Below are 24,177 nucleotides of genomic sequence, written 5' to 3' on the forward strand. Positions count from 1 at the left end.
AGCTTTAATGAAACAATAACAATGAAAGAAAAGATAATAATAAGAATAAGGAAATAATGAAATATATACAATTTGTACAAACACATACAAAACCAATACTGAACCCAACTCCCCCCCCCACCCTGATGACGATATGTCACCACTGATGCCACAGGGCTGGCACTGGGGCAGTCCCAGGCTGGACTCGGCAGCAGACAGGGACGGGATGCAGGAGCTGGACTCAGGCACTGGATTCAGGGATGCACGGATCGGGATCAACGACAGAAGAACAGACAGAGTTCTCCTCAGATGTCGGCCATCGAAGAAGAGAGAGAGACCCTCGTGATCCCTAAGCTTTATACTGAATATGACATATATGGGATGGAATACTCTGTTGGTCAGGTTTGGGTCACCTGTCTGGTTCGCTCCTCCCTGCAGGTGTGACCTTTTACGTGCTTGTGACCCTTTTCACTCCCAGCACCCCAACACGGAGTACAAGATTTAGCAGTGACCTTGGTCTCTACAAGAACAACTATAAGCAAGGGCCTCTCTGCATACCGTTCCTTGGTACGAACTATAAACACCAGGCCTTATCACTGCTAGAAGCAGCCACTGTCTGGAAAAACATGCTGCTGTTTCAGAAAATGCCATTAGTTAAAGGAGACTTAACTGAAAAGTTAAAGCACTAAACCAGAATTAGTTCTGATTTAGCCCAAACCAGGACACTGCATTGTCTGTTTTTTTCATTTTTTATGAATTTGGCAAAGGCAAACTTATGTGTATAAAAATTTTATTCTTAGAGTCTACATTATTTCATTAGATATTGCAGTTTCCTAACACAATCATATTTACTTTATTTTTAGATCTGCAATTGAAGTATCTTTGGGTAGTAGTAACTTGCTATAATTACTCTACAAATGTTTCTACTGTTAGGCACAGTTCTGAAGATATGCCAATTGGATTTTAAAATATTCTTTCTAAAACATAAGTGAATGAGGTTAAAACCAACACAGACAGTTTTGTGTATCCAAAAGCAAATAATTGAAATTGCCAGTGGCCTGAACACCTTAGTCTTACTGATGTGCGTCAAGGATTCACAGCTGGAGATATTTCATTGGCAGCAGGAAGCATCGATATTGGAGAATGAGATTTCTTGTGGCATAAATCCAAAACTTTGGTAACCCAAAAAAGATATGCATTGTTACTGAACTGAAAGTATACTTAAGCCCTGACTCCTTTGATGCAACCGCTACCACTTTTCAGAATGGCTGTTAACGAGATTATGCAACTGCTGCTGATTTAGTCAGCATGATGACTAAACATGTGCCATTTTTTCATAATGAAAAAACACAGAGATATATGTGTTGAAAGTTCTCAGATGAAAGCAGGGCTAATTGGATTTGGAAATAAACCTGTTATGGCTTCCTCCCTGCTTCCACAGTTTGCTGAATTTTCTGCTGTTACTGACAGAATGGAAAATCAGCAGTAGAAAGCTAAGGAGAGCAGGATTTTTTTATTTTTATAGAAATTTACAACAATATTTTCCTGGTTTTCTGTGGTTAGAAGCTTGGTTTTTTTTTGAATTTAACCAATTCCTCCTTATGGTCTTTCGTAGTAAATTGCCTCCTTGTGTACTGGATCCATGTTGCATTTTATTATTTTTAGTACAATGATTTCTTTCCTGTTCAACCTTTAATCATTTAATTATTTACTGATTTTTATTTTATTTTATTTTTTTTAATGCCAAATTACTATTTTTTTCCCTTAGCTGCCTTCCGATTCAGGTCTCATCTATCTGTAGCTCTTTTCTTCTCCAAAGAACCCTTTCTTTTCCACATATCTTATTTTCCCTGTGCTCAACCTGGCCTCACCTGTGGATTGCATTTGTGTTATAAATCCTATTTTCTTTAGCATGTATCCAAAAGTGCAAACAGTTCTTTCATTTAGTTGAGCTCTATATACACATTCTAAATGTATATTTTGCTTCTTGTGCAGTTTCTTTCTCCTTTCTGACCAACCACTTTATCAGGGTAGACATTACTACGGCCTTCGATGGAGAAATATCTCTGGAGTCTGGTGCAGCGATAGAAGAGCTTGTTAAAAACAGTTGTTTGCAACATTCTTGCAGGGATTGAAAAATGTGGTTTAGACTTTTTCGTTATATGATACTCTACCCTACGCTACTGTAATATACTATCATCACTAATACGTTAAATGGATTTGGTAAACATATGATAAACGTGCCAATTTCTACTACTGACGGGAAACAGATTTACTTCCATGATGGCTGTGAGTCAGACCCCTTTGGCAGTGATGGTAGTACACACTTGTTGAATTAGTTAGGCATAAAGAAGTACTTGTGATCGAAGTCATGACAGGTGGTGATGGAAGGTTAAGTTTTTGCCTTACTGGTGTGGATTTGTTTACACATGTAAGAATGGAGGGAGACTTTGGTGGGCAGAGTTGTGCTGAGGCTACACTGAAATCATGTGGGAACTGTATTTTATTCTGCCTGTTTTGATTTATATGAATGTATGTAGTAGCTGCAGAAGGTGGGATTTTGGAGGTAGGCGTTGCCTGTGATTTATCATATGATTTAAGCTAGCACAAGAAGGATGTAAATGGCAGGCTTACTGCTCATGTCCTGCTTCTGCCATTTCAAACACCTCTGTTTTTACCCATTTTAGACCAACCTTGTGAAGCTGCTTCTGATGCACTGGGCAAATCCCAATCTTCTTAACTGCAATAACGAAAAGCCTTCAGGTAAGTGAAAATCCATGTATATTACATATACTAGTTACTGTGACACTGTTTTCTTTCCTCCTTGCTTTCTTACATACTCAGAGGCACACATAGATATGTGTATACATGTAGTTTATATAGTGCGTAGTTTTATATACACATAAATATGTGTGTATATGTTTTTTCATATATTTCAGAGAATGCTAGTCATGATCATGCAGGATCTTATATCAAATGACAGAATGTTCTTCCCCTTGTTGCGTTCCCTGTTTATTTTTAGTTATGTTTCTTCCTTGTAAGTTCTTCAGTGCCTTGGTGGTAGCTGCATTTACACTTCCTTGATGACTTCTTACTGAGTTCCTTTCTCCATCTCAACTGACGATAGTATATAGCCCTCGTGAACAGGATTCTATATAGCTGTTGACTGAAAACAAATTCACCATCCAGTTTTGAAGTGTAACACCTGTTGTTTCCCACAGAAGAAGGCATCTTCTTAGACAAGGTAGCAACAGGGAGCTGAAGCACTGGCTCTAATAATAGAACTATAGTCTATATGAGGTTGGAAGGGACTTCAGATTAACTGGTCTAACTCAGTGATCAAAGCAGAGCTAATGGCAGTAATGCTTGATAACAGTGTTGAAAAGAAGAAACATATAGTTGTTCAACCTTCTATGTCTAGGATAAAATGAAGGAGCCCAGCAATGTAGAAAGTAGAATATTTCTGTCAGATTATGAGGAGTAACTTCCTTTGCATAATAAAGCAAGATATGTTATGCTTCAAATAATGTACCACCTACAAACACATTCACAGGGAACTTCATGACACTTAACCTCAGAAAAGCTGTGGTTAGACACATGCCAGTTTGTATTTGTATAAAAGGCTATGGACCAAACTGAGGTCATCTAACAATACAGCTAGGTAACCTCATTTAGTATGTATTTTACACAGTCGAGTTAACTATATTTCTGGACTGCAAACACAACAGATTTCAGCACTGCTGTGTGTGTGAGACATATAAATCTAGTTTGTAGAAAAGTAAAAAGTTTGGAAAGGATTTCAGTACATGTTTTCATTGAAATACAGAGCTGAAAACAGTTGTATCGTTTTTCCTGAAGTCTTGTGAATTATTGAATTATACTTTGGTTCGCTACGCAGTGAGAATGGTTTTGAGATATTGCAAATGACAACTTAATTGCATACTGAATTTACTTTGCCTTTGTTTTCCCAGTAATTTCAACTACTGTTTTATGATCAATCTTTGAGCAATTCTTTTCATTTTATCTAGCTGGATACTTAATCTGATCTAGAGATTTGAATTTAAGGGATCTTTTCTGCCTGTTGTCTTTGTCTGATATCTTGGTGTCCCAATGTCCTAGATGTTGCAGCTTCTGAGTTTATTGAGGAAATGCTTCTGAAGGCTGAAACTGTTTGGGAGGAGAAAATGAAAGACCCTTTGGCTGTTTCTACTTTATCTCAAGAAGAGCCATATGAAGAGATCATCCATGATCCGCCCATGATTTCCAACAAACTGTAAGTGTTTCTGTTGTTGAAGAGTGATGTACTGAGGCCAGGTTATCATTTGAACTGTGTTACACATTTGTCAATCTGTGAATCCTGTCTGTGTGTCCTTGGAGAGATTCAAAACCCATTAGGACATGGTCCTGGGCAACCAGCTCTACACATCCCTGCTTGAGCATTCGGTGATTCTGTGAGATTTCATGGGTCAAGAAACTCTTTCATTTTGGAAATCTGCTGAATAATCTTTTGTGTTTGTGTCTCTCTTTCTGTCAACCTTAATTCTATAAATATAGTATAAGTAATAAAATGCATTGTCATAATTGCCAGTAAAATTATCTGTGGTTGCATTAGCGGGATTATTAGGGGTTAATACTGTAAACCCAAGCATCCTTTTATTAAGGTGGAAATAGTATAATCACAGATAAAATGATACAGCTCCAGGCAGTTACAAATTTGTAATTAGATTTGTACTGCTTAAAATTCAAGTTGAATTATGTAGAATTAGGAGTGTAGATTTAAAATTTGGTATTGAATTGAAGAGTCAGTTTGTGTCGTTTCCAGATGCTGTGATCCATGAGAATTTCAAAAGGTACACATAATGTCTTAATACAGTATGCAGTTCCTGTATATTTGAAGGATGTTTTGTTGCATAAGCTTGTGAAATACTGACATTAATTTTTCTGTAACATTCACTGGAGAGTATGTGAGGAAAAAATAAATAAAAGCTCTTATAAAGAGCCAGAGAAGATATATATATACTTCCATTTCATCATAGTTATAATTTATGGTCTGCAGAATGTGTTTGGACACATTAAAATCTGGAAAAAATGAGCTATTGTCATGAAATGATCAATCTGTTAAATTCAGAATTCCATGGGATATATTTATATTTAGCAAAACCTGCATATTTCATGGATAGTAAACACAGTATGTGTTTCTGCTTCATAACTTGTAGTCACTAACATACATAGCTGGATTTAGGACACTAATGCTTATGGAATTACTAATTTCTCATGCTTATTAGTTCCTTGTGAAATAAGCAGTCCTTTTGTCTAACCCACTGTTTCAATAACCTGAATCATACTCCTGAAATTTATGTGACCTTCAACTGTCTTTTAAGTGAAAAATTTGAGGTATGAAACTAAGGCTTTAGATTCTCAGACATAAAGGAAACTTTTATTTTTAATTATTGATAAAAGTTATAATACCAGAGGTAAAAGGCGAGTCACACCTGTAACTCTGTAATGAAGCCTAGCACGTTATTCTTAAAGGTTTTAGAGACTTTGAGACCTTTTCCATTGTTCTTGCATCTAAATGATGCATTTCCGCATGGTTTATATTCTAGAAGTCTGTGTTGTGGTGTACATATTGTACTGGATGCTCCTCTTTGGTGGTAAAACCCTTCAATCTCATGACTTGCACACAGTAGAAGTGGTCTGAAAACATTCTTTCTCTACTCTTTCCTTCCTGAAATACATGGATGAAGAGAGCTACTTTTAAAGAGTTTTCTGTATAATGACCCTTTATATGACAATAATACAAACTGCCATGGGTGACGAACTTCACTGGAAGTTTTGGAAAAGCGAAGCTTGCTGAGTGGAAAAACAAAGAAGATGGATTAACGTGTGGAATTGGGCTGAGTAAACTCTTTACCCTCTATTGGCAACTAAGTCCCTGTGGGTGACTGCAGCTACTTTGTTTGACTACATGAGAACACAGTACTAGATCAAACCAAAGATCTGTTTAGCCCTGTGCCCAGTGGTCCATTGCAAATAGCTAGGGGGCAATTATAAGCATATGGTAAGCTTAAATAATTCCGCTTTGACTTGAGACTTTCAGCAGTCCTGGGTTTAGAGTCTTTCTAAGCCAGAGCTGTGCACTAAGTAGCTATCAGGACTGCTGTCAGGGCAAGAGAGTATCAGCAAACTTGCTGGCTAGCCAGCGATTCTGAGACAGGAGAGCTCTTGGAAAGCAAAAGTATTGATGTATTTTGCCCATGTATGACTCAGCTATCACCACTGAAAACATGGAAAATTGTATGTGAACTGTATCACACAGTTTGCAGAGTTCCATTTTGCTCAGAAATCCATTACTCTTAATTTATAGTCACCTGAAAATCAGGTGTCACTTCAAAGCTAGTTAATTCAGATCTGTAGTTGCATGCTTGTTCAGTAGCAAAACCCAAAATTTTGCAGAGGGTTATTCTTTCAAATTATAGTAGTCATATTCTTAAGATATACTGAATTATCCTCCAAAGTGCCTCCAGGATGCCTATTAGAGAGGCAGCCTAGATGACTGGTTTAAAACAAATTTTTACCTTTTCAATGGCTAATGTTGAAAGCAAAGAGTTTCATCCTTCGTGCTCTACTGAAGGAGTCTATAGACGGATGTGTAGGTTTCTAGGACGAAGATGAATGTCTGTGCTATTCTTGTATACCAAACCAATTTATTTTTTTTAGTGCTGTACAGAGGAGTGCACAATAATAACCATTTACTGTTGCTTTATTCTATATTGTGCCCATTCTCCATCAACTCTCCTGACACAAGAAGTATGTTTAAACTGAGGTAATAAGTTTTACAAGAGTTTATATAACTCTGTGTTCTGGCCATATTGCTTTGTGGCCATCTCTCAGAAGAGAACAATATTCAAAAGCGGACTCAAAAATGATGAACAAACAAATATCATGTGCTCTGTCAACAAACCAAAGCTTGCTAGTTCTAGATTAAATTACAGTATTGATTTCTGGAAGAACACTATGAAGAGATTAATTGAAGGTCAGTATCTTTACTGAGGTAGAAAAAAAAATTTAGCAGTCAGTATGTTTGTGTTATGCTAGGTTATCAAGCAGACCTGGTTTCCTTTAGGCAGGCATTGGATTGACCCACCTGAATTTCTGTTACTGTGAAGCACTAATTGTATTAGAATACTTTTTCCTAGGTCTTCTACCAAGCTACTGAGTACTTTCATCTATCTGATTTAGGAGGGGTGGACTAGGAAGGTAACTATGGTGGCTTGGCCCTAGCTGGCACTTACTGAGCTGCCTTGCTTATTCTCAAACTCTGCTTCCCGGCACTCCCAGCAGGATGGGGAAGAAAATTAGGAAGAATAGGGCAAAACAGACTCAGCTTGGGAATTTAATTTCATTTAAATTGATATAAATATTTGAGTACCAATTTGAACATCAGGAAACAAAACCAAAAAACAAAGCAAACATTTATGTTCTCAGGGAAAACACCTTTCCTCCCCCTTTCTGAAGCTCAGCTTTGCTGCAAGCACATCTTCTCCCTCGTTATTGGGGCAAGTTACACTTAATCTCTTCAGTAAGGTATGAATGGCACAGAGCAGGGTTGCAGATGTTTGCTTCTGCCAATCCTTTATTGCTCTTTTCTTGTGCTTTGGCATGGGTCCTCCACATGCTGCAGTACCTTTGGGGGTGTACCTGCTCCAGCATAGCTCCTCCAAGGGCCGCAGTCCCTTCAGGGAAATATCTGCTCTAGTGTTGCCCTGTGTATGGGCTGCAGTCCTTCCTGGGGTGTACCTGCTCTGCTGTAGCTCCTCCATGTGCCACACGGGAAAAAAGCAAGAAGGAAGCAGCGGCAAAGAGAAATAACTAAAGCCCCTTCGGGGAGTGTCGATGCCTGCTCTGCCATGGAGCACCTCCTACTCCACTGACCTTGGTGGTCCCTCTTTTGTCTCTCAGTCTTTTTTGTTCCCTCTTCCTCGCTCCCTGTCGCATTTTCTGCCCTTTCTTAAACATGTTTTCACAGAGGCACCACTAGTTTGGCCAGTGGGCTCAGTTGCATTCTATGGCGGGTCTACTGTGGAGCTGGCTGAAACTGTCTGTGTCCAGCATGGGGCAGCATGTGGCCTCTTCCCACAGAGACCCCCATGCAGCCCCTCTGCTTCCAAAACCTTACCACTTATGCAAAAAAAAACCCCTACACAAAATTTCAAATTAATTCCATACATGATGGCTTATACACCTAAAAATTAAAATGACTACTCCTCCATGTAACATGCAAGATTTTTTTCCTGCTTAGATATGCCAGTAGCAGCAGTCCTACCTTGTTCAAATAAGATTACCCCAGATAACTCTCCTTCCTGTCTATTATGCAACATTATTTTGGCTTAAGTCTCCCTTTGGTTAATTATCTATTAATTATCCATTAATTTTCAAAAAACCAAGACAGTTCATGGTAATCCACTTGCCTACATTAACATAAAATCTTCCTTTGCACTGTTCTATAGCTCAATTTCCAATGGCAGTGCTTGACTAGTAGAAATACATATGAATGTTAATAGAAATATTTTTCTAAAAAAGCCACAGTTTTCTGGAAACATTTCATTTCAGTTTGTTTTATTTTTCAGTGTCTTCTTGAACCTAAGTCATAGTGAACTGTTGGAATAATTTTAATATTTTTTTTTCCTTTCTTGTAATCATTCACATTTTTATTGTAATATGATTTATAGGTCAGCATTTCCATCATGTAAAGTCTTATTAATATCTCACAAATGCACATAATTTGAAGACTATTCTCCTGTACATCAATACGTGAATCACGCCTGTTAAGTCATGTTGTTACTGTCCTCTTAAGTTCAGAATACATCTGTGGAAACAGTAGGCACCTTTTCTTCCCACACTTTGCTGTGATTTACAACTTCTCTTTTGTCACACCTGGAAAGTTTCTTTGGTTGCAAGGAGTTTACAGCTGAATTTTAAGAAGTGTTTCTAATATGTATACACAAAAATGGTAAGATAAATGGGTGAGGTTCGACTTCGTAGCAAAAAAAATCCTGGGTCTTCACAATTTAAAAGAAACATAAAGTGAAAAATGAGTTATAAGTGGCAGTGCTTCAATTCTTAATATTTTAATTCATTTGACTTATCCATTTCTTTAAATCTTTCTTTTCTTTGTCTATGATTAAATCTTAAAAGTAATTCAGACCAAAGGAATTTGAGCAGTTTTGGACAATAGCAAAAGACTACTCAAAAAGAAAACTTCATATTTAATTATGTTTTATTCGGTTGTGAGTCTGGGTAAAATGTGAATTAGTATGAGTCATTTCTGCTTGTGGGTGTCACAGCTATTTCATTTCTTCTACCGTCTAATCACTGTTATATCTTATTCTATGACAACTAGTTGCCAAGTTCACAATAATAGTGGGATAATGGCTTTTCTGTTCTGCAGTCCAAATCAAGCAAAAGGCAAAAACTGCTGTTGACTGTTGGTTCTTTTGTCTGTGCGACATTTGGTAAATGAATCTATGACAAAATTATTCTAGGTCAATAGAAGCAGAATTAAAATGTCTGAAACAAAACATCATTAGAAAGGAAATTGTGTATATTTCACTACAAAATGTTGAAATTAATTCTTTCAATGTTTGCAGACTGAGGTTTTCGTCAAAATAAAGGTTTTGTTCATGTATTTTTATTCTATGGGAAACTACTTTGACTTGTTTTCCAGTGAATTCTGCTTAGAAGGTGCTTTGCCTTTGCTTAGGACTCTGTACCTCTCTGAAACAATGTCTGTGTTTCAGTTCTGTTTCCAACAGCAGTTCATATCCTGAATCAAAATCAGTGTTAGCTAAGGATCCTCCTTCATTTCGTTTGAGTTAATGGTGTGTATAATTCTGGCTTTATTATAATCAATGATCAAACTCAAGTAACTTAGAGTAAAAATTCAATGATTTTTTTTTTTTTTTTTTTGTTGCTGTGTTTGACATCTGGGCTTTATCCCGTAGTGGAATGCACTATTCCCACATTCCCACATTAAGACCATGTTTCCTTTCAAAGAAATTATGAACACGTTTTGGCAAGGAGCTGCTGTACACTCCACGAGATTGTCTCATTTGCGCTGTCAGATTCCAGACGATTATTTTTTTAAGATGTTTGTGTTCTCAGCTCCTGGGGCTGATTCCTTGCTAATTCCTCTGGATGTACAACGCTGCCAAAATCATCCAAGATTTTGGCATTGTTGTTTTTCAGAAGTGTGATATAGTCTGAAGTGTCAGTAGGGAAAACACATCCATGTGTGTAAGAATAGGTTTAACTTATAGGTGAATAAAGAGTGTTGTGTATTGTTGCAGTAATTTCAGAAGTCTGGTGTTTGCTTGGGTTTTGGGTGGTGGTTTTTTTTTTTTTTTTGTGCTTGGTTTGTGGGGTTTTTTTTTGCTTGGTTTGTTTTTTTTTTTGTTGTTTTTTGTTTGGTTTGATGTTTGGGCTTTTTTTTTGGCATATCACAAATTCAAAGCAGCTTTTGGTCGTAAAATATATCTTGGATATTGCCTGATTAAAAGTAAACTAAAAAGTGATGGAATTTAATTTTATTAACCACAATGGCAATATCTGTATTGAATTATTTCAAAACATTATTTTTCAAAACAGTATTTGTAGGTTAATTGTGTATTTTAAATTCAGTTTCAAAATTGGCTATTGATCTGCCAGCTTAGTGATATCAAAAGCAGACTCATGCATATTCTCTTTGGCTTGCTCAGTTCTGCTTCAGAAAAGATATGCATAAAGGTGAATTTTAAATCAAAGGTTTTTGCTCTGTGTCTGTTGAGATAGACCAACTTATGTGAACAGTTTATTTCTCACCAATTTCTTTTTTGTACTTGGACCAGGAACTCATGTCTCTGCCTCAGTTCTGTGTTTGTGCCACCCACATTTGGCAATCTTTTGTTTGTCTGACATCTTCAGGAGGAATCTAATTGCTTTATTGATTCTCTTTGTAGCAATCCCCTGGCTTTACCGATTGCCAAGCAAGACAGTTTGCTGGAGAAAGACACTATGTTTAAAGATGCAGCTAAAGGCTTATGTAAGCAGCAATCGCAAGACAGTGCATCTGAAAATGTCACTGTGAACACTACAACAAAACTTGAACAGGTAACGGCACCCAGTTTCTTGAAATGTTTGTTGGCACTTAGGTCTGGAAATTCTAAACTTAATGAAGCCGAAGGCCGTAGAAATTTTTTTTCCCCCCTCACCATAGCAATATCATTTGCACTGTGGAGCCTTGTCCCCTTGATCACTCCCTGCAATCAGTCTGGCCCTGCAAAGAGTTTCCTCTCTGGAAATTGAACCTGCCAGATGCTGGTGGCAGGTCAGGGGCTGTGGCAGTCAGAGGGCTCAGAGATCCTCAAACCCTGTTCGTGGCTCACAACAGAGGAGAGACAACTGTTAGTGTGGCCCAAAGTGTACTCTTGTCTCCAACTTCAGTTTACAAATGAAAGAAACGCAACCTGGGAGACTGCAAAAACAAAAAGAATGTCTAAAGAATATTAAGTTGCAAAATAAATGACTGTAATTTAAAGACAGGAATTGCCAGATATATAGCTGCAGTGTTAAGATCTTTTCTTATGCTAATGCATTAGGATACAGGCACTGATTATTTGTATCCCCTTTACAGTTTTCTTCACAGGATCACAAACTCATTCGGTGTATAGGGTGAATGCAAAAAGAGGCAATTATCAGTTGTTTGTAAATCTGGCATGTCCTAACTTTGAATGTTTAGGACTTAAATATTGTTTGGGTTGGGTTGTGAGGTTGTTTGTTTTTTTGGTTTTTTTGGTTTTTTTTTTTTTTGGTAGAGGTTTTATTTTCTGTTATATGCATTTGGGAAACATATATTCCAGAAGTATTTAGCATTTCAGAAAAAAAAACTACTTTAGAATTGGGGGGATGGTGGGGAGAATTCCCATTTAAAATAATTTACTGTGAATTTGAAATATAACAAAGGAGCAAGATACCAATTACACTTAAGCCACATTCAGTTCAAAAAAAATACATAACTGCCTTGGCAGAAGCACGCACAATCCACTGTTGTTCTTTTTTAAGTGTGTTTCAGAGGAATGTGTTGATCATATGTGATCAATCAGTGAGTTCGTATCTCAATTATATGAATCCATCTCTGAAAGTCCTCAGCTTTGGAATCTCATAGAGCACTCAGCTCCCTATTTAGTCAGAAGATAGCACAAAATGTTTTGCACTTGGCTTCCATCTTGTTTTCATGTCATACAATTTCTGGCCTTGCTTACTGTGCAGTGATGTGATGAAAATACAGTCAATCCGAAAGAGAAGGACTGCTGCTCAGACAAGTAAATGCTTGCAAACCTATTAGGATGAACCCTCCTATAATTGTAGGAAAAGAGAGGTAGGTGCTCAGCTTAGGGTCTTGCTGAGACTTTCACTTGCCTCTGGATGTTCAACAGGAGTGTGGACAAGAACATATATGCTTGCTTGTGCTTTATTCTGTTTTGGTGTGGACCTAGCTAAAATTATTCAGGTTTTCATCACCTCCAGGCTAAACTTTTGCTTTATAGTTTATAAAGTAAAGGATATGCGGGAACTGATTGGAAGAGCAACAGCTAATCTTCCAGGTGAGAAAGAGCAACTGGACATCTCCATACTGGTATTTTTGTCCTCCACCATGAACTAGAGTCAATTTGTGGTCCCAGGGCAGACTTTCAAAACTTAGTTACAATTCAAAGACAAGAAAGTAAAATTAAAGGTGAATCTCTTTTACCTCCATTAGCTGAGAAATTTGTGCAGAAAAAACTCTGTGAAATTCTGCCTTAAATGAGCTAGAAGGAATGTGTATCTTGTGGTCTTTTAGAAGAGTAAAAACTACAAACCATGCCCAATATCTGCAGTTGCTGAATGCGGAGTGATGCGCCTTTGGAAAAGAATAAGCAGGAACAGTCCTATCTAGGAAATCAGCACTAGCAGGGGATAAGTTAGAAACTGTGCTATTTCAGTGTGTTTTTAAATGACTGGTTACATTACAAAAAAAATAATCATAGATTAACAGGACTTTTCAGTTGGCAAGTGCTTAATGAGCTTTAACTCTTATGGACGAAAGAAGGTAAAACCAGTTTAATCACTCAAGGAAATAGTGTCATTTCAGTAAACTAAAGAATTTTCGTGTTTTGTCAAATGAAAATATGAAGTTTTTTTGTTTTGAAGTGACCTAATTGTGATCCTGGAAATACAGGGATTGTATTCTATACTACTTGCTGTGTATTATGAACTGTAGGTATATATTGGACTTGATGATCTTAGAGGTCTTTTCCAACATAATGATTCTATGATTATATGTATATCAGATCCATATTTATGTACATAATATGTAAATCTTAGTTTTCAGAGATGGTATTTCCAACTAACACTTTTTTATTATTATTTCACAACTTGGAAAATAAAATTTTTATTTAGTGCTGATACCAAAGGAAAGCTTTGAACACCTTCCCATGATCCCTGCCTCTTGGGTATGCTAATTCTAATGAGTTTCACCATCTTCTACTCTTACCAGTTGCTTTCCAAACTACACTCGGAGTAATCATGTTCTGTTTAATTTTTCAATAGAATATGTGGAGTCATTACTTGGATTTTGTGTTCATATATTATTGAAATAGATCAGCATGATATTTCATATGCTTTGTGTCAGAAATATCATACATTCTTAGGCAATATGGCATGCAGATTAGGCTTTTATTTCGGGATCAGAGAGAAAAATTTCATTTTATTACATCTGAAACATACATTTTTAATAGAGAAAGCTCGTAACTTTTTTGACTTGAGAAAACTAAGAGCTCAAATTTATATGTAGCCTCAGGTTTTTTAATTGCAAAAATGATGAAAAAGAGCCTTAACAAAATATTATTTCTCATGAAATAAGATTTTTGTTACATGAAGCATAGGAGATGGGGATCAAATGACTATATCGATAAAGCATTTTGGGTCTCTCTTGTCTTGTATTAGCTTTTGCTTTTTCCTAGGTAAAAGATGTTCTTTGATTGTCTGTAATGTCAAGGTCTCTGCTGCCAAACAAAGGAAGTAGTATGAATAATTGCCAGAATTTTATCATAGCTGGCAATTTCTCTTCTCAGCTGGGAAGGATATTTTTTTGATAGCGGATTGAAATTACTGGCCTGAAATTGAATTACGTGCTCCATGCTACAAGCAAATATAAATTAAATCTTTTCTTTTTTGTAATTGGGTCTTTTAAAAAAAAAAATTGTCTTTGTCTTATAATTCTTGTTTACATATTGTTGGCCATATGAACTGTGTGATAGAGTATCCCGTGATCCCCTTTTGATTGTTCTAGTATCACTTACCACATACACAAGGGACAATCATGTCTATCATAGCATTACACGTAAGAGCTAGAATGCACGCTTATTTCAATGACTTGAGTATGTAAAAAAAATAAAAGTAATTAGAGATTATTATATGAGCAGATTGTGAATGCTGTTAAGTGTATGTAATTTAAATGAGTAAATAGTAATCTTCATTGTTAGCATTACAGAGATCTCAAAAGCCAATAACTTCCAGAGGCATAGCTATATTGGAACCTATGCTGTATTTATGGATCTTGTTCTTTTATGTCTCATAAAATATGCATCACGCAATCAGTATGATAACCACATACATGCATAGAGGTGAAAAAATAGAGAAAATTCATTCATATGCTCAGAAAATTAGATGAGAACAGAATTTGAAGGTGACCACAAATAAGTTATTAATAATATAAATAATGTTTACTACTAAGTCAAATCAATTGTGAGTTTAAGGCATTTAGAGTTTCTTATTTCTGTGTGACTTATTTGTTCACTGAGCTGTGAATTTTGATGCAAAGGTCTGTTAGAAAATGCTGAATCACCAAATCCTAAACTTTGTAGAAAAAAAAGATTTCAATTCCCTTACTTGTAGTTTAACTGAGCACTTCACATTTTTAATCATCTATCTATAGGGTCAGCATCTTTGATTATACCAAGATTATGAAATAAAAGCAAGCCAGAGCCTGTTCTCTGGCATGGGGCTGTGTGGGATGGGTCAGTGCACATCCGTAACACAAAACTCTTTCCTCCCTCAAAAGATGGGGCCATGCCCAAACAGCCTATGGGAAATGACCACTGATATATGACCTGAATGATATCCAGGTATCATCTGCATAAGTACTAGCTGGCATGAGCCAAGAATGTTCAAGGAAGTGTGCTAACAGTTCAGAAAACATGGAGAATCCCAGGGTAATGCTTGAATCCAAACCCTTCTTTCATTCATAAATCAAGACATTTGTCTCTAGCCTAGCATAGGTTTAATCTTTATAGGGGTAGATTAAGAGAAGCTCATTCTCTGGCACAGGTGTTCTGAGTTTTGATACCACACAAGGAAGTACAGTAAAGACCTATGCCTGCTTTGTGCCTGCAAGTCAGGTGAGCACATTAATAAGGGAAGGAGGCCACAGGCTTCAGTCTTTCATCTGCTTTCCCTCTACAAGACACTTAAAAGTTCTTAGAACTCTTTTGTTGATTTTGTTCTATTCCAGTGTGCATCGTCAAAAACAAACATCAAAATGTAATTTAATTTTTTTTTTTTTTTTTTTTTTTGGCCAAGTGGAATTTTTGTTTCCTAGCCAGCCTTACATCCAACTGTCGTGATTAAAACCAAAAAGATCAAGATATGCTGTCTTTTGTGTGACAGAAAAATCTGCATTCACTTTAATGGGGTGAGGAATAAAACTTCTACAACAGGTAGACAGAAAGACACAGACAGGTATGGTAGGCAACCTCTGTATGTTGATCTTGTTTGAAACTCGTGTTCTGAAAATATCAATATTCTAAGGAGAAAGTATTTCAAAAAGACAGGAAAAAGGAGAATAGTCACAGTAACATTTTGATAGACTCCACCATTTTAGAGTACATCTCTTCTGAAGAAAATGAATCAGTGAGATGAGGTGAGGACTGTAGGAAAGTACATCGTGAAATTTTTGGCTGGCTTATTTCACAGTTTACATGTTGGAGTAAGTACATTTTACACGTACATGTAAAAACCAATTATTACATTAGCTAAGTCTAGTAAATAATGGCCTTGAGATATTTACTCTTTTACATTTGTACTTTTATTGCTTTTTGGACTGAGTGGAACGAGAGGTATTTTTTCACAATTTTTATGGGGAAAGAGGGAAATTAAAAGCATCATTAAAGTGTGTTTGGGCACTACTGCCTTCTTGCCCTTGTCCTTGCATAGATGTATGCATCTAGTACATCTAAAGCGACTGTTATAAGGTATGTTTTCCTCAGATTATTTACGGGTTGCTACTTTATCTCTCTAGTTCAACATCTGTTGCAGATGGAATTCAGATTAGATGCTTGACTTTTCTATTTTAGTAGGTGAGTGGGAAAACATTGAAAAATCTCTTGCTAATATTCATGCTGTTGCATGCATATGAGGTTTACACATACTATTTTAGTTGTCAATATTTATTGCCTATTGGTAGAGCTGAAAAAAAAAAAAAAGAGACAGGTTTCTGTGAGGAGTTTTCCTGTTTCCTCACATACTTGTTTTAAATATTACTTTCTACTGAATACGTTTGTCTTTACAGGAATAATAAGGAAATTATTAAAGACTAGAGCAGAGGTCCCCAAATTTTTCCAGTCACTGTATCAGTCCCGAAATGGATCTGTTTTGAAGTCCTTAATATTATTGTGCAAATCTGCAGGACAGAGCTATTAGAATAAACAAAACTGCAATACTAGCTGTAGCACTTGAAGTAGAGAAAAGAGTAGAAGTGTGCCCTCCATAGATAAAAGGTACTGCAGGGCCCTGGGACTCATCAGGAGCTGGCACCTTGCAAGCCCTGCTTGCCTCTGTGAGGTGCTATGGATTTGTACATAGAATCATAGAATCATTTATGTTGGAAAAGACCTTTAAGATCATCAAGTCCAACTGTTAACCTAGCACTGCCAAGTCCACCACTAAACCACATCCCTAAACGCCACATCTACAAGTCTTTTAAATACCTCCAGGGATGGTGACTCCACCACTTCCCTGGGCAGCCTGTTCCAATGCCTGACAACCCTTTCAGTGAAGAAAGTTTTCCTAATATCCAATCTAAACCTCCCCTGGCACAACTTGAGGCAGTTTCCTCTTGTCCTGTCATTTGTTACTTGGGAGAAGAGACCAACACCCACTTCACTACAATCTCCTTCCAGGTAGCTGTAGAGAGTGATAAGGTCTCCCCTCAGCCTCCTTTTCTCCAGGCTAAACAATCCCAGTTCCCTCAGTTACTTCTTGTAGGACTTGTTCTCTAGACCCTTCACCAGCTATTACATGCTATGTAGTATTTCTCAGAATTAATTTTGCTGTATTTTGCAGTTTATTTAGTGATTAAGCTTCTGTCTCATTATTCAGTATTCGACTTAAATGAAGATAAGAGTAGGCTGATTTGGACAAGTGACTAAAAACCAAGTATAGTACTTGAGAGTTTGTGTGGACTATAAGGAACTGCATAATAGGGTAGCTAAGGCCCTAAAAAGCTTGGAAGCTAAGAAAAAATGTTCATAGTGGTATGGCATGAATCAAACATGGAATAAGTACAGCTAAAAAGAGATGTCTTGGGTTTTGTTTTGTGCTGATGTGAGAACAGTCATCTTTTGACAAACACCTTGATCACACAAGAATGCTCAGTGTAAAATGAAGTGTGAAGTTGACATGCCACAGTTTGTATTTGTATTTCTCTATTGTAGACCATAGAAGGTTTTCCAGGTTTTGCAACTTCATTTGTACCTTGCCAGTACATAAGTATGAGTAAAGCTAGTGAAATATTTAAACAGAAAAAAACAAGATTTTGTATTGTATCATAGAAGCTAGTGGTTCTGCTGTTGTGATGTCTGGTGTGCATTGTTTCTTTCTTCTTGGTAAAATGGGAGAGTACAAAATGCCATCTGTTTTATGATTGTTCATGGAATATTTTGATACTGGTATTCAATACTCCTGTTTTTAAAAGAAAAAATATTGATAGGGCCAAAGATCTATAACTTAGAGACGATACAAAATCACATCTAATTCATCCTGCTTGCTTATGACGACAAGTATTGTGATACTAGACCTTGAACCTATGAAACAATGGAAGTTCAGTAGTTTGGGATCAGATCCTCAGTATTAAACACCAGTATCCATAGTCTTTAGGGTCTGCTTGACAGAAGCACACTCGGTGTTACCTCCAAAAATCTCCCAGTCTTCTTGCTGCTTCTGTCACTGACTTCCTGCCACATGCCACTGCCAGAGGCTGAGGATGCTGAGTTATTCCCCAAGAAAGGGCAGCGTCTGCTTTTCTCCTGAGTCTTCATCTTAAGCAGAACAATAGAACAAAGGAGTTTCATCTTCATTGTCCATCCTCAAAATAGACACTGAGAGAGTATTTCAGTAACTCTGACCAAACAATTCAAATAATTTTACCATGGTTCACATGAGAATTTTCTGTTTCTGGGTATTCTGCTGACATGCAAGTGTTCTTCTTTGGGCTTACATAAAAAAGGAAACAACCTACATTGTAAGTGTAGATCATAATTTATAAGCACATTACTTAATGTATCAATGTTTATTTTGTCTTTAATCAAATTTCCATTGTCACTAATTATTTTTTCTTCTGTCTTCTATTCTGTCTTTTGGATTTTTTTGTTTCTTTTTTTTTGTTTCCTTAGCATTTACTTTGCCTTGCAGAGCTTATATTATTCCTCCTCAATGTCAAAAAAGTTAAGCTCATTTCATTCACCAGTTTTGGCTGAAGTAGCTTCTTCTGAATCTCTTCTGGTCTCCTTGATGACATGATTCCCACTTCTTAACAACTTCCTTCTATTCAGCAGGAAATATTCTAATAGAATTTTAAATCTCATATGATAGAGCTTTGCTAAATACCGGGCAATAAATAGTTTGCAAGTGCACTAACTTCTATAGTCTTGATTTCTTTTGCCATAAACATTTAATGAAGAGAGCCGGAGAACTGCATTTGAGCTGGAAATCTTTATGGGTTCAAGGACAGCAAATGACAGTCTAGTAGGGGTCTATGTTCTTAAGAACCCATCAGACTTACACAGTTATACACCTTAACGTTGATGATAATTTTTGACATTCTTCTCTTCCTTAAGATTAATGATGTGTAATTGTTTGGGAGGATAGCTTTCCAGTTTCCTAATGCATTTTTTTTCCATTAAATCCTAGTGATCTCGGTTTATACTTTAAGTTAGAATTTTATGGTACAGAATGATTGGTTGTGAAGTTGCTTTATTTTTCTGATTTGTGTTTTCTAGATCAAGCTAATGCCTCCAGCTCCAAATGATGACCTGGCTTCTCTGAGTGAGCTAACAGACAGCAGCCTGCTTTATGAGATTCAGAAGCGCTTCAATAATAATCAGATATATGTGAGTTGCTATTCACCTACCAACAGTAAGCTTTCAAAAAAAAGCAAATGAGAGAATAGGAAAAATAGGATTACTATCATAACTACTGGACAGTAACTTGCCCTGGACTCATGTGTAATATTTAAATGGATTGAGATATATGTGTGTGCAAGCCTTGCCATTTCTCAAGTTTATATAGGAAAAGCAGAAATAAAAAATGGAATAACTCTTCAGATAGGTATGGATACAATTTATGTGTGTTTATTTCACGGAGGAAGTGTACACGTAAAAATTGATGGGTGCATGTAATCTTTCTTCTCAAACCACTAAAAGATCCTTCCATCTTTAACATTGTGTTAACTTAATTTTAATAGAACACGTGATTACTGGAAATTTAAAAGAAATTTAGATTTAAAAAGCTTAGAATTCAGTGTGGGAGATTAATTTATCATTATCTCTTCATATATTACAGAATTCGTTCTCTGTATTGTAGTGTTAATCATCTAGATACCAAATGAAATAATTATAGCAAGACTTTTGTAAAGCAGGCTTTCCTGCTTAGCCATAATAAACTCAGGAGGCATCTGGTTAGGCATAGATTACTTCTGGAGAAAAATCTGCACTTGAAAATTTTTGCATCCCTGTTCATGTCTTATTCATAACTTATTTCTAACCTACTGAACAGCTGAGTGGAATGTTAATTTGAAACATGCAAATTTTTGTTTTTAAATGTATAAGTTGATTGCACTGTTTAGACTAAAGAAATATGGGGAATTGGCATGTTGCTGTGAATACCTTTAAAATTATGGGAGCTTCAATTCTAGGTGTTATGGCATTTAATGGTAACAAAAGTTCTGAATTTAGAATCATGGATCAAATCCTATTTTATTATAAGTGTTTCTTTTGCTTTATCTCACTTTTAAAGATGCCAAACAGACGACTTTAACTGAATATAGGAGGATCCACAGATATTTAATATTTATAAAAAGGAGGTCGTCTTTTATTTGTAAATACTGAACATTTCACCTAAGAGGATCTCATACCCTGTTCTGGCATTCTCCATAGCTTAATGGAAGTTTATAGGCAGTGATCATCAATATTCTGCTCAACAGCAGCCATTGTGCTTTGTTAGAGTGTCAGCAACAATGCTGAAAACGCTTGCATCTTTGGGTGATTTGGTTCTCAAACTTAGAAGGAAAAGTCCTTGGACTCCAATTCCAAACCAAAATCCTCCTTAGCGCTGAACACTTGTTTCATGAAGCTTAATAAAGTTCCATTCTGCAGATAAACCCAACGGCGAAGCCAGGGTGGGCAAAAGAATGGAAATAAATTACTGCACTTCAGAAGAAAAATAGTATATTTACTATGAAAGGCAATATTTTTCACCTTCCCAAATCAAAATACTTCATTTTGAAAAAGGCAGCATGATTGGGACTGTTCACGTGATGGTTTGGTGTCTGACCTCTTCAGAGACAAAGGTCTGGCAGTTTTGCGTTCTAAGAGCATAATACAGCAGCAGCTACTTACGTGGAGTGAGAACTATAGCAGCAAGGGTGACCTACAATTTTATGCTTAAGTACATCTTTCACGTATGAGTGTTTAAATATGAAATAATAAAATTTCGGCACCTTTGCAGTCAGTTGATGGTTTGCTATTTTTAATATAGGCAGGATTTTTTTCTATATGCATGTACATATGTTCATATACACATACACACACCTAAATACTTGTATGTCAGTTGTGCTGCCTTATTCCACAAGCAACATATTTTAATGTGTCAATTCTGGGTAACCAATATAGCTTTTCTGAATTATGTCATCTATACCATAAAAACTTGCTTGAGGAACTTGTTTATGTGGTAGGCATGTCACGTTTTGGTAGTATAACAAATGGTAAATTACAAATTAACTTTCAAATAAACTACAATTAACATATGCAGTGAAATTCTTCTATGCATAATTTTCCGTTATAAAGAACTCAGTATCATTACAAAAAGAATAATTAATGCTTTCTGAATTGTAAATTTAAATCTCAGTTTGAAGTTATGAAGTTAAGATCTCTGAATTCCTGACATATTTAATATGTTGATAGCTAGATTTAAGAAGCTTTGCCAAAAGTCCTTTCTGGAAGAAAACCATTAGCCTCCTTGAAGATTTTATTCATTACTTAATAAAGCAATTATATCTTCTTTTTTTTTCAGACCTACATTGGTGATATACTGTTGCTTGTTAACCCATTTAAAGAACTTCCTATTTATTCTACCATGGTAAGCATTTTCTCTTTAAAATGTTACAGTGTGGATCATTTCAGTGGATACATACAGTTCATTTGGCAGGCCAAACCCCTAAAATTAACTAACATATACACCCTTTTCTAAGTTGGGAGAATCTTAATTTTAATATTTTAGTAATTTTTTTAAAAAAAACGTCTTCCAAGATACCACTATTTTTTGCTGTGTCTTATTTGTAAAACAGCCATCTTGCTAATGTTTTGTATGAGCGATAGTGCTTTTGATTGTTTAAAAATAATTCCTGATGTTTAATATGATCTTGGCAGTTTCTGCCAAAGCCAAACTTGCAAAAATAGATGCATACTTCATGCAGTGGTTGTTACCCCTTACCCAAAACACCATTATGGAGGTAACAACCTTGAATGGTGCAGAAAGGCTCAAAATGGCTGTCTGTGCTCCACAGCAGGCCACTCAGTTCAGACACCGTACAGGCAATGAGCGCTCGGTGCTCAGCGTGAGCTTAGTGCTACACCGGGGCAATTGGATGGAGGTGGCTTGTGTTAGGCACAGGCAGCGTATGGGCAAAAAGGACTTGAGTCCATATGTGCACTGTCCATATGCACATGGCCACTTAAGAAGCACTTCAGATGTTTCTCTCTTGAATATTAGTACCCTTATCTTTCTAATATTTCACTTATGAGACAGGCTAGTTATTTACCAGAGGCTTATCATTTCAGTACCTAAACATTGATACTAACTTAAGTGGACTTTGTAGATCAGCGGGAGTAACGTAAATTCAAATTCATAAATTCTTCCTCATCCTCCCTCAGCCATTTTAGAGACACAGTGTTACTGTAACTGTTAATTTATTTCTCCCCCTCCCTGTTATTTTCTCATTGATGCACTGAGATCACATTACTGCACAGAGATTAGGCTCCCTGTTGTGTTAGGGTGTGTTCAAATATGTTTCTTTAGCTTACGAAAATTATAAAAGGTTCAAAATTTGGTAAGCAAATTGTAGTCTGTGGGTGTTTGCTAGTCATATGGCTTTGTCTGTATCAGTATAAATTTGAGATAAAGAAATGCTATGACATTCAATGGCAGCAGCAGCAGATTGCAAGTTTGGAGTCTAAATTTAGTTTCTAGCAATGGAAATCATCCATCATCCCCAAGGTTTTAGATGATGGTATTTTTTTCCTGTCACCGTATATTTTATATTAGATACATGATTTCGTGCACCAGGAGAGGACTGTAAATAAAAACAATTTAGGTGCAAGGCTTACGTATTAAAATGTTTCCTGAACATCTGCTGCATCTTCTCTTGAGCTCTCTGTGACAGATCTATTTTAGCAACTTTAGCATGAGACACTTTTTGTGCTGTTTGGGTTACCTTGGATGATCATTGCTTTTACGCCATCGTTATTATCTGCATGGTATTGTGCACTAGGCGGGTATTTCCCAGATGATCAAAAAACATGTCTGTAAAATAGCTTTGTTTTCTCTGTTTTTGAAATGTTGAAATATACTGCAGCAGCTTAGCTAGTATTGTATTGAAGCCTGTAAGTGTTAAATGGTCTGTACATTAAAGTAATAAAAATTGATTATGTCAGTTCTTCAGTCTAGACACTGACATGCTATATGATATGGTTCATTACTTAGCGTTTTGTTTCAGGTATGTGGTTTGTTAGCTGTCAAAAAAAAAAGAATGGAAAGATGTATTTGGCATGATACTGTTTTTAAAACCAAATGAAGGAATGAAAAAATCATCACGTACGTTTTTCAGTAACAGCAACAGTTTAAGTTCTCTTCTTTAAAAACACTTTTCATTACTTCTCAGGAATCTTCAGTCATCCTACAATGGCCTCTCAATCTTGGTTCCAACAGAATACTACTAAAATAAATCTTTTTATAAGCTATTATTAATTCTGAGGTGACATAAAGAATCAGGCGTTAATGGACACTGATATACATTGCTTCGTATGTAATTCAGTGCAATTGCTAGATGCTAATGCATTTTTACACAGAAATACACTGTACTGCTACACTATACATTACAGTAGCACTACGCTACTAGGAACATGCAGACACGACTTCGAAGGTCTCATAATAACTGTAGAAGTGTTTGTGCTACAGTCATACAGCTTGTTACATTTGCGCAGAGTTTATTTGTGTGTGATTAGGGCAAATATATTCTTGAAGTTCATGTGTTAGAAAAGTATGTAAACTTGAAAAGCAGTTGTGATATTATGCAACGAGCATAAGTGTGTGAAGGTTTTTCTTTCTGCTTTGTGACATACTGAAATGATTCCTTAGGAATTTAATCTTGTTTAGCCTGGTAGCTTGAAAGGCCTGAATGAGAATAGGGCCGTGCTGTTGGAGGATTCATTCAGCCACAGTGTCGTAAATGCCCCAAGATTCAATAGTTTGATATCTGAATACATAAGGCAGACATTGGACAGGACGGGGTGATAAGCACTTAATTCATTTGGAAAAAGAAACAAATATAAAATGGCATTGTGGTGGGAA

General features: G+C 36.4%; 1 protein-coding gene across 1 annotated transcript in view; it reads left to right on the forward strand.

The window, feature by feature from the left end:
- MYO16 (myosin XVI) overlaps positions 1 to 24,177 on the forward strand; it is a 299,406-nt gene that overhangs the window by 96,018 nt on the left and 179,211 nt on the right. Inside the window, exons 7-11 of the mRNA XM_086482083.1 lie at positions 2,667 to 2,742; positions 4,099 to 4,252; positions 10,977 to 11,127; positions 19,332 to 19,442; positions 21,622 to 21,687. Coding sequence (XP_086338209.1) covers positions 2,667 to 2,742; positions 4,099 to 4,252; positions 10,977 to 11,127; positions 19,332 to 19,442; positions 21,622 to 21,687 — 558 coding nt within the window. The remainder of the gene's footprint in view (positions 1 to 2,666; positions 2,743 to 4,098; positions 4,253 to 10,976; positions 11,128 to 19,331; positions 19,443 to 21,621; positions 21,688 to 24,177) is intronic.

This window comes from Leptosomus discolor, chromosome 1, assembly GCF_034619465.1.
Source record: "Leptosomus discolor isolate bLepDis1 chromosome 1, bLepDis1.hap2, whole genome shotgun sequence".
Classification (NCBI taxonomy): Eukaryota; Metazoa; Chordata; class Aves; order Leptosomiformes; family Leptosomidae; genus Leptosomus; species Leptosomus discolor.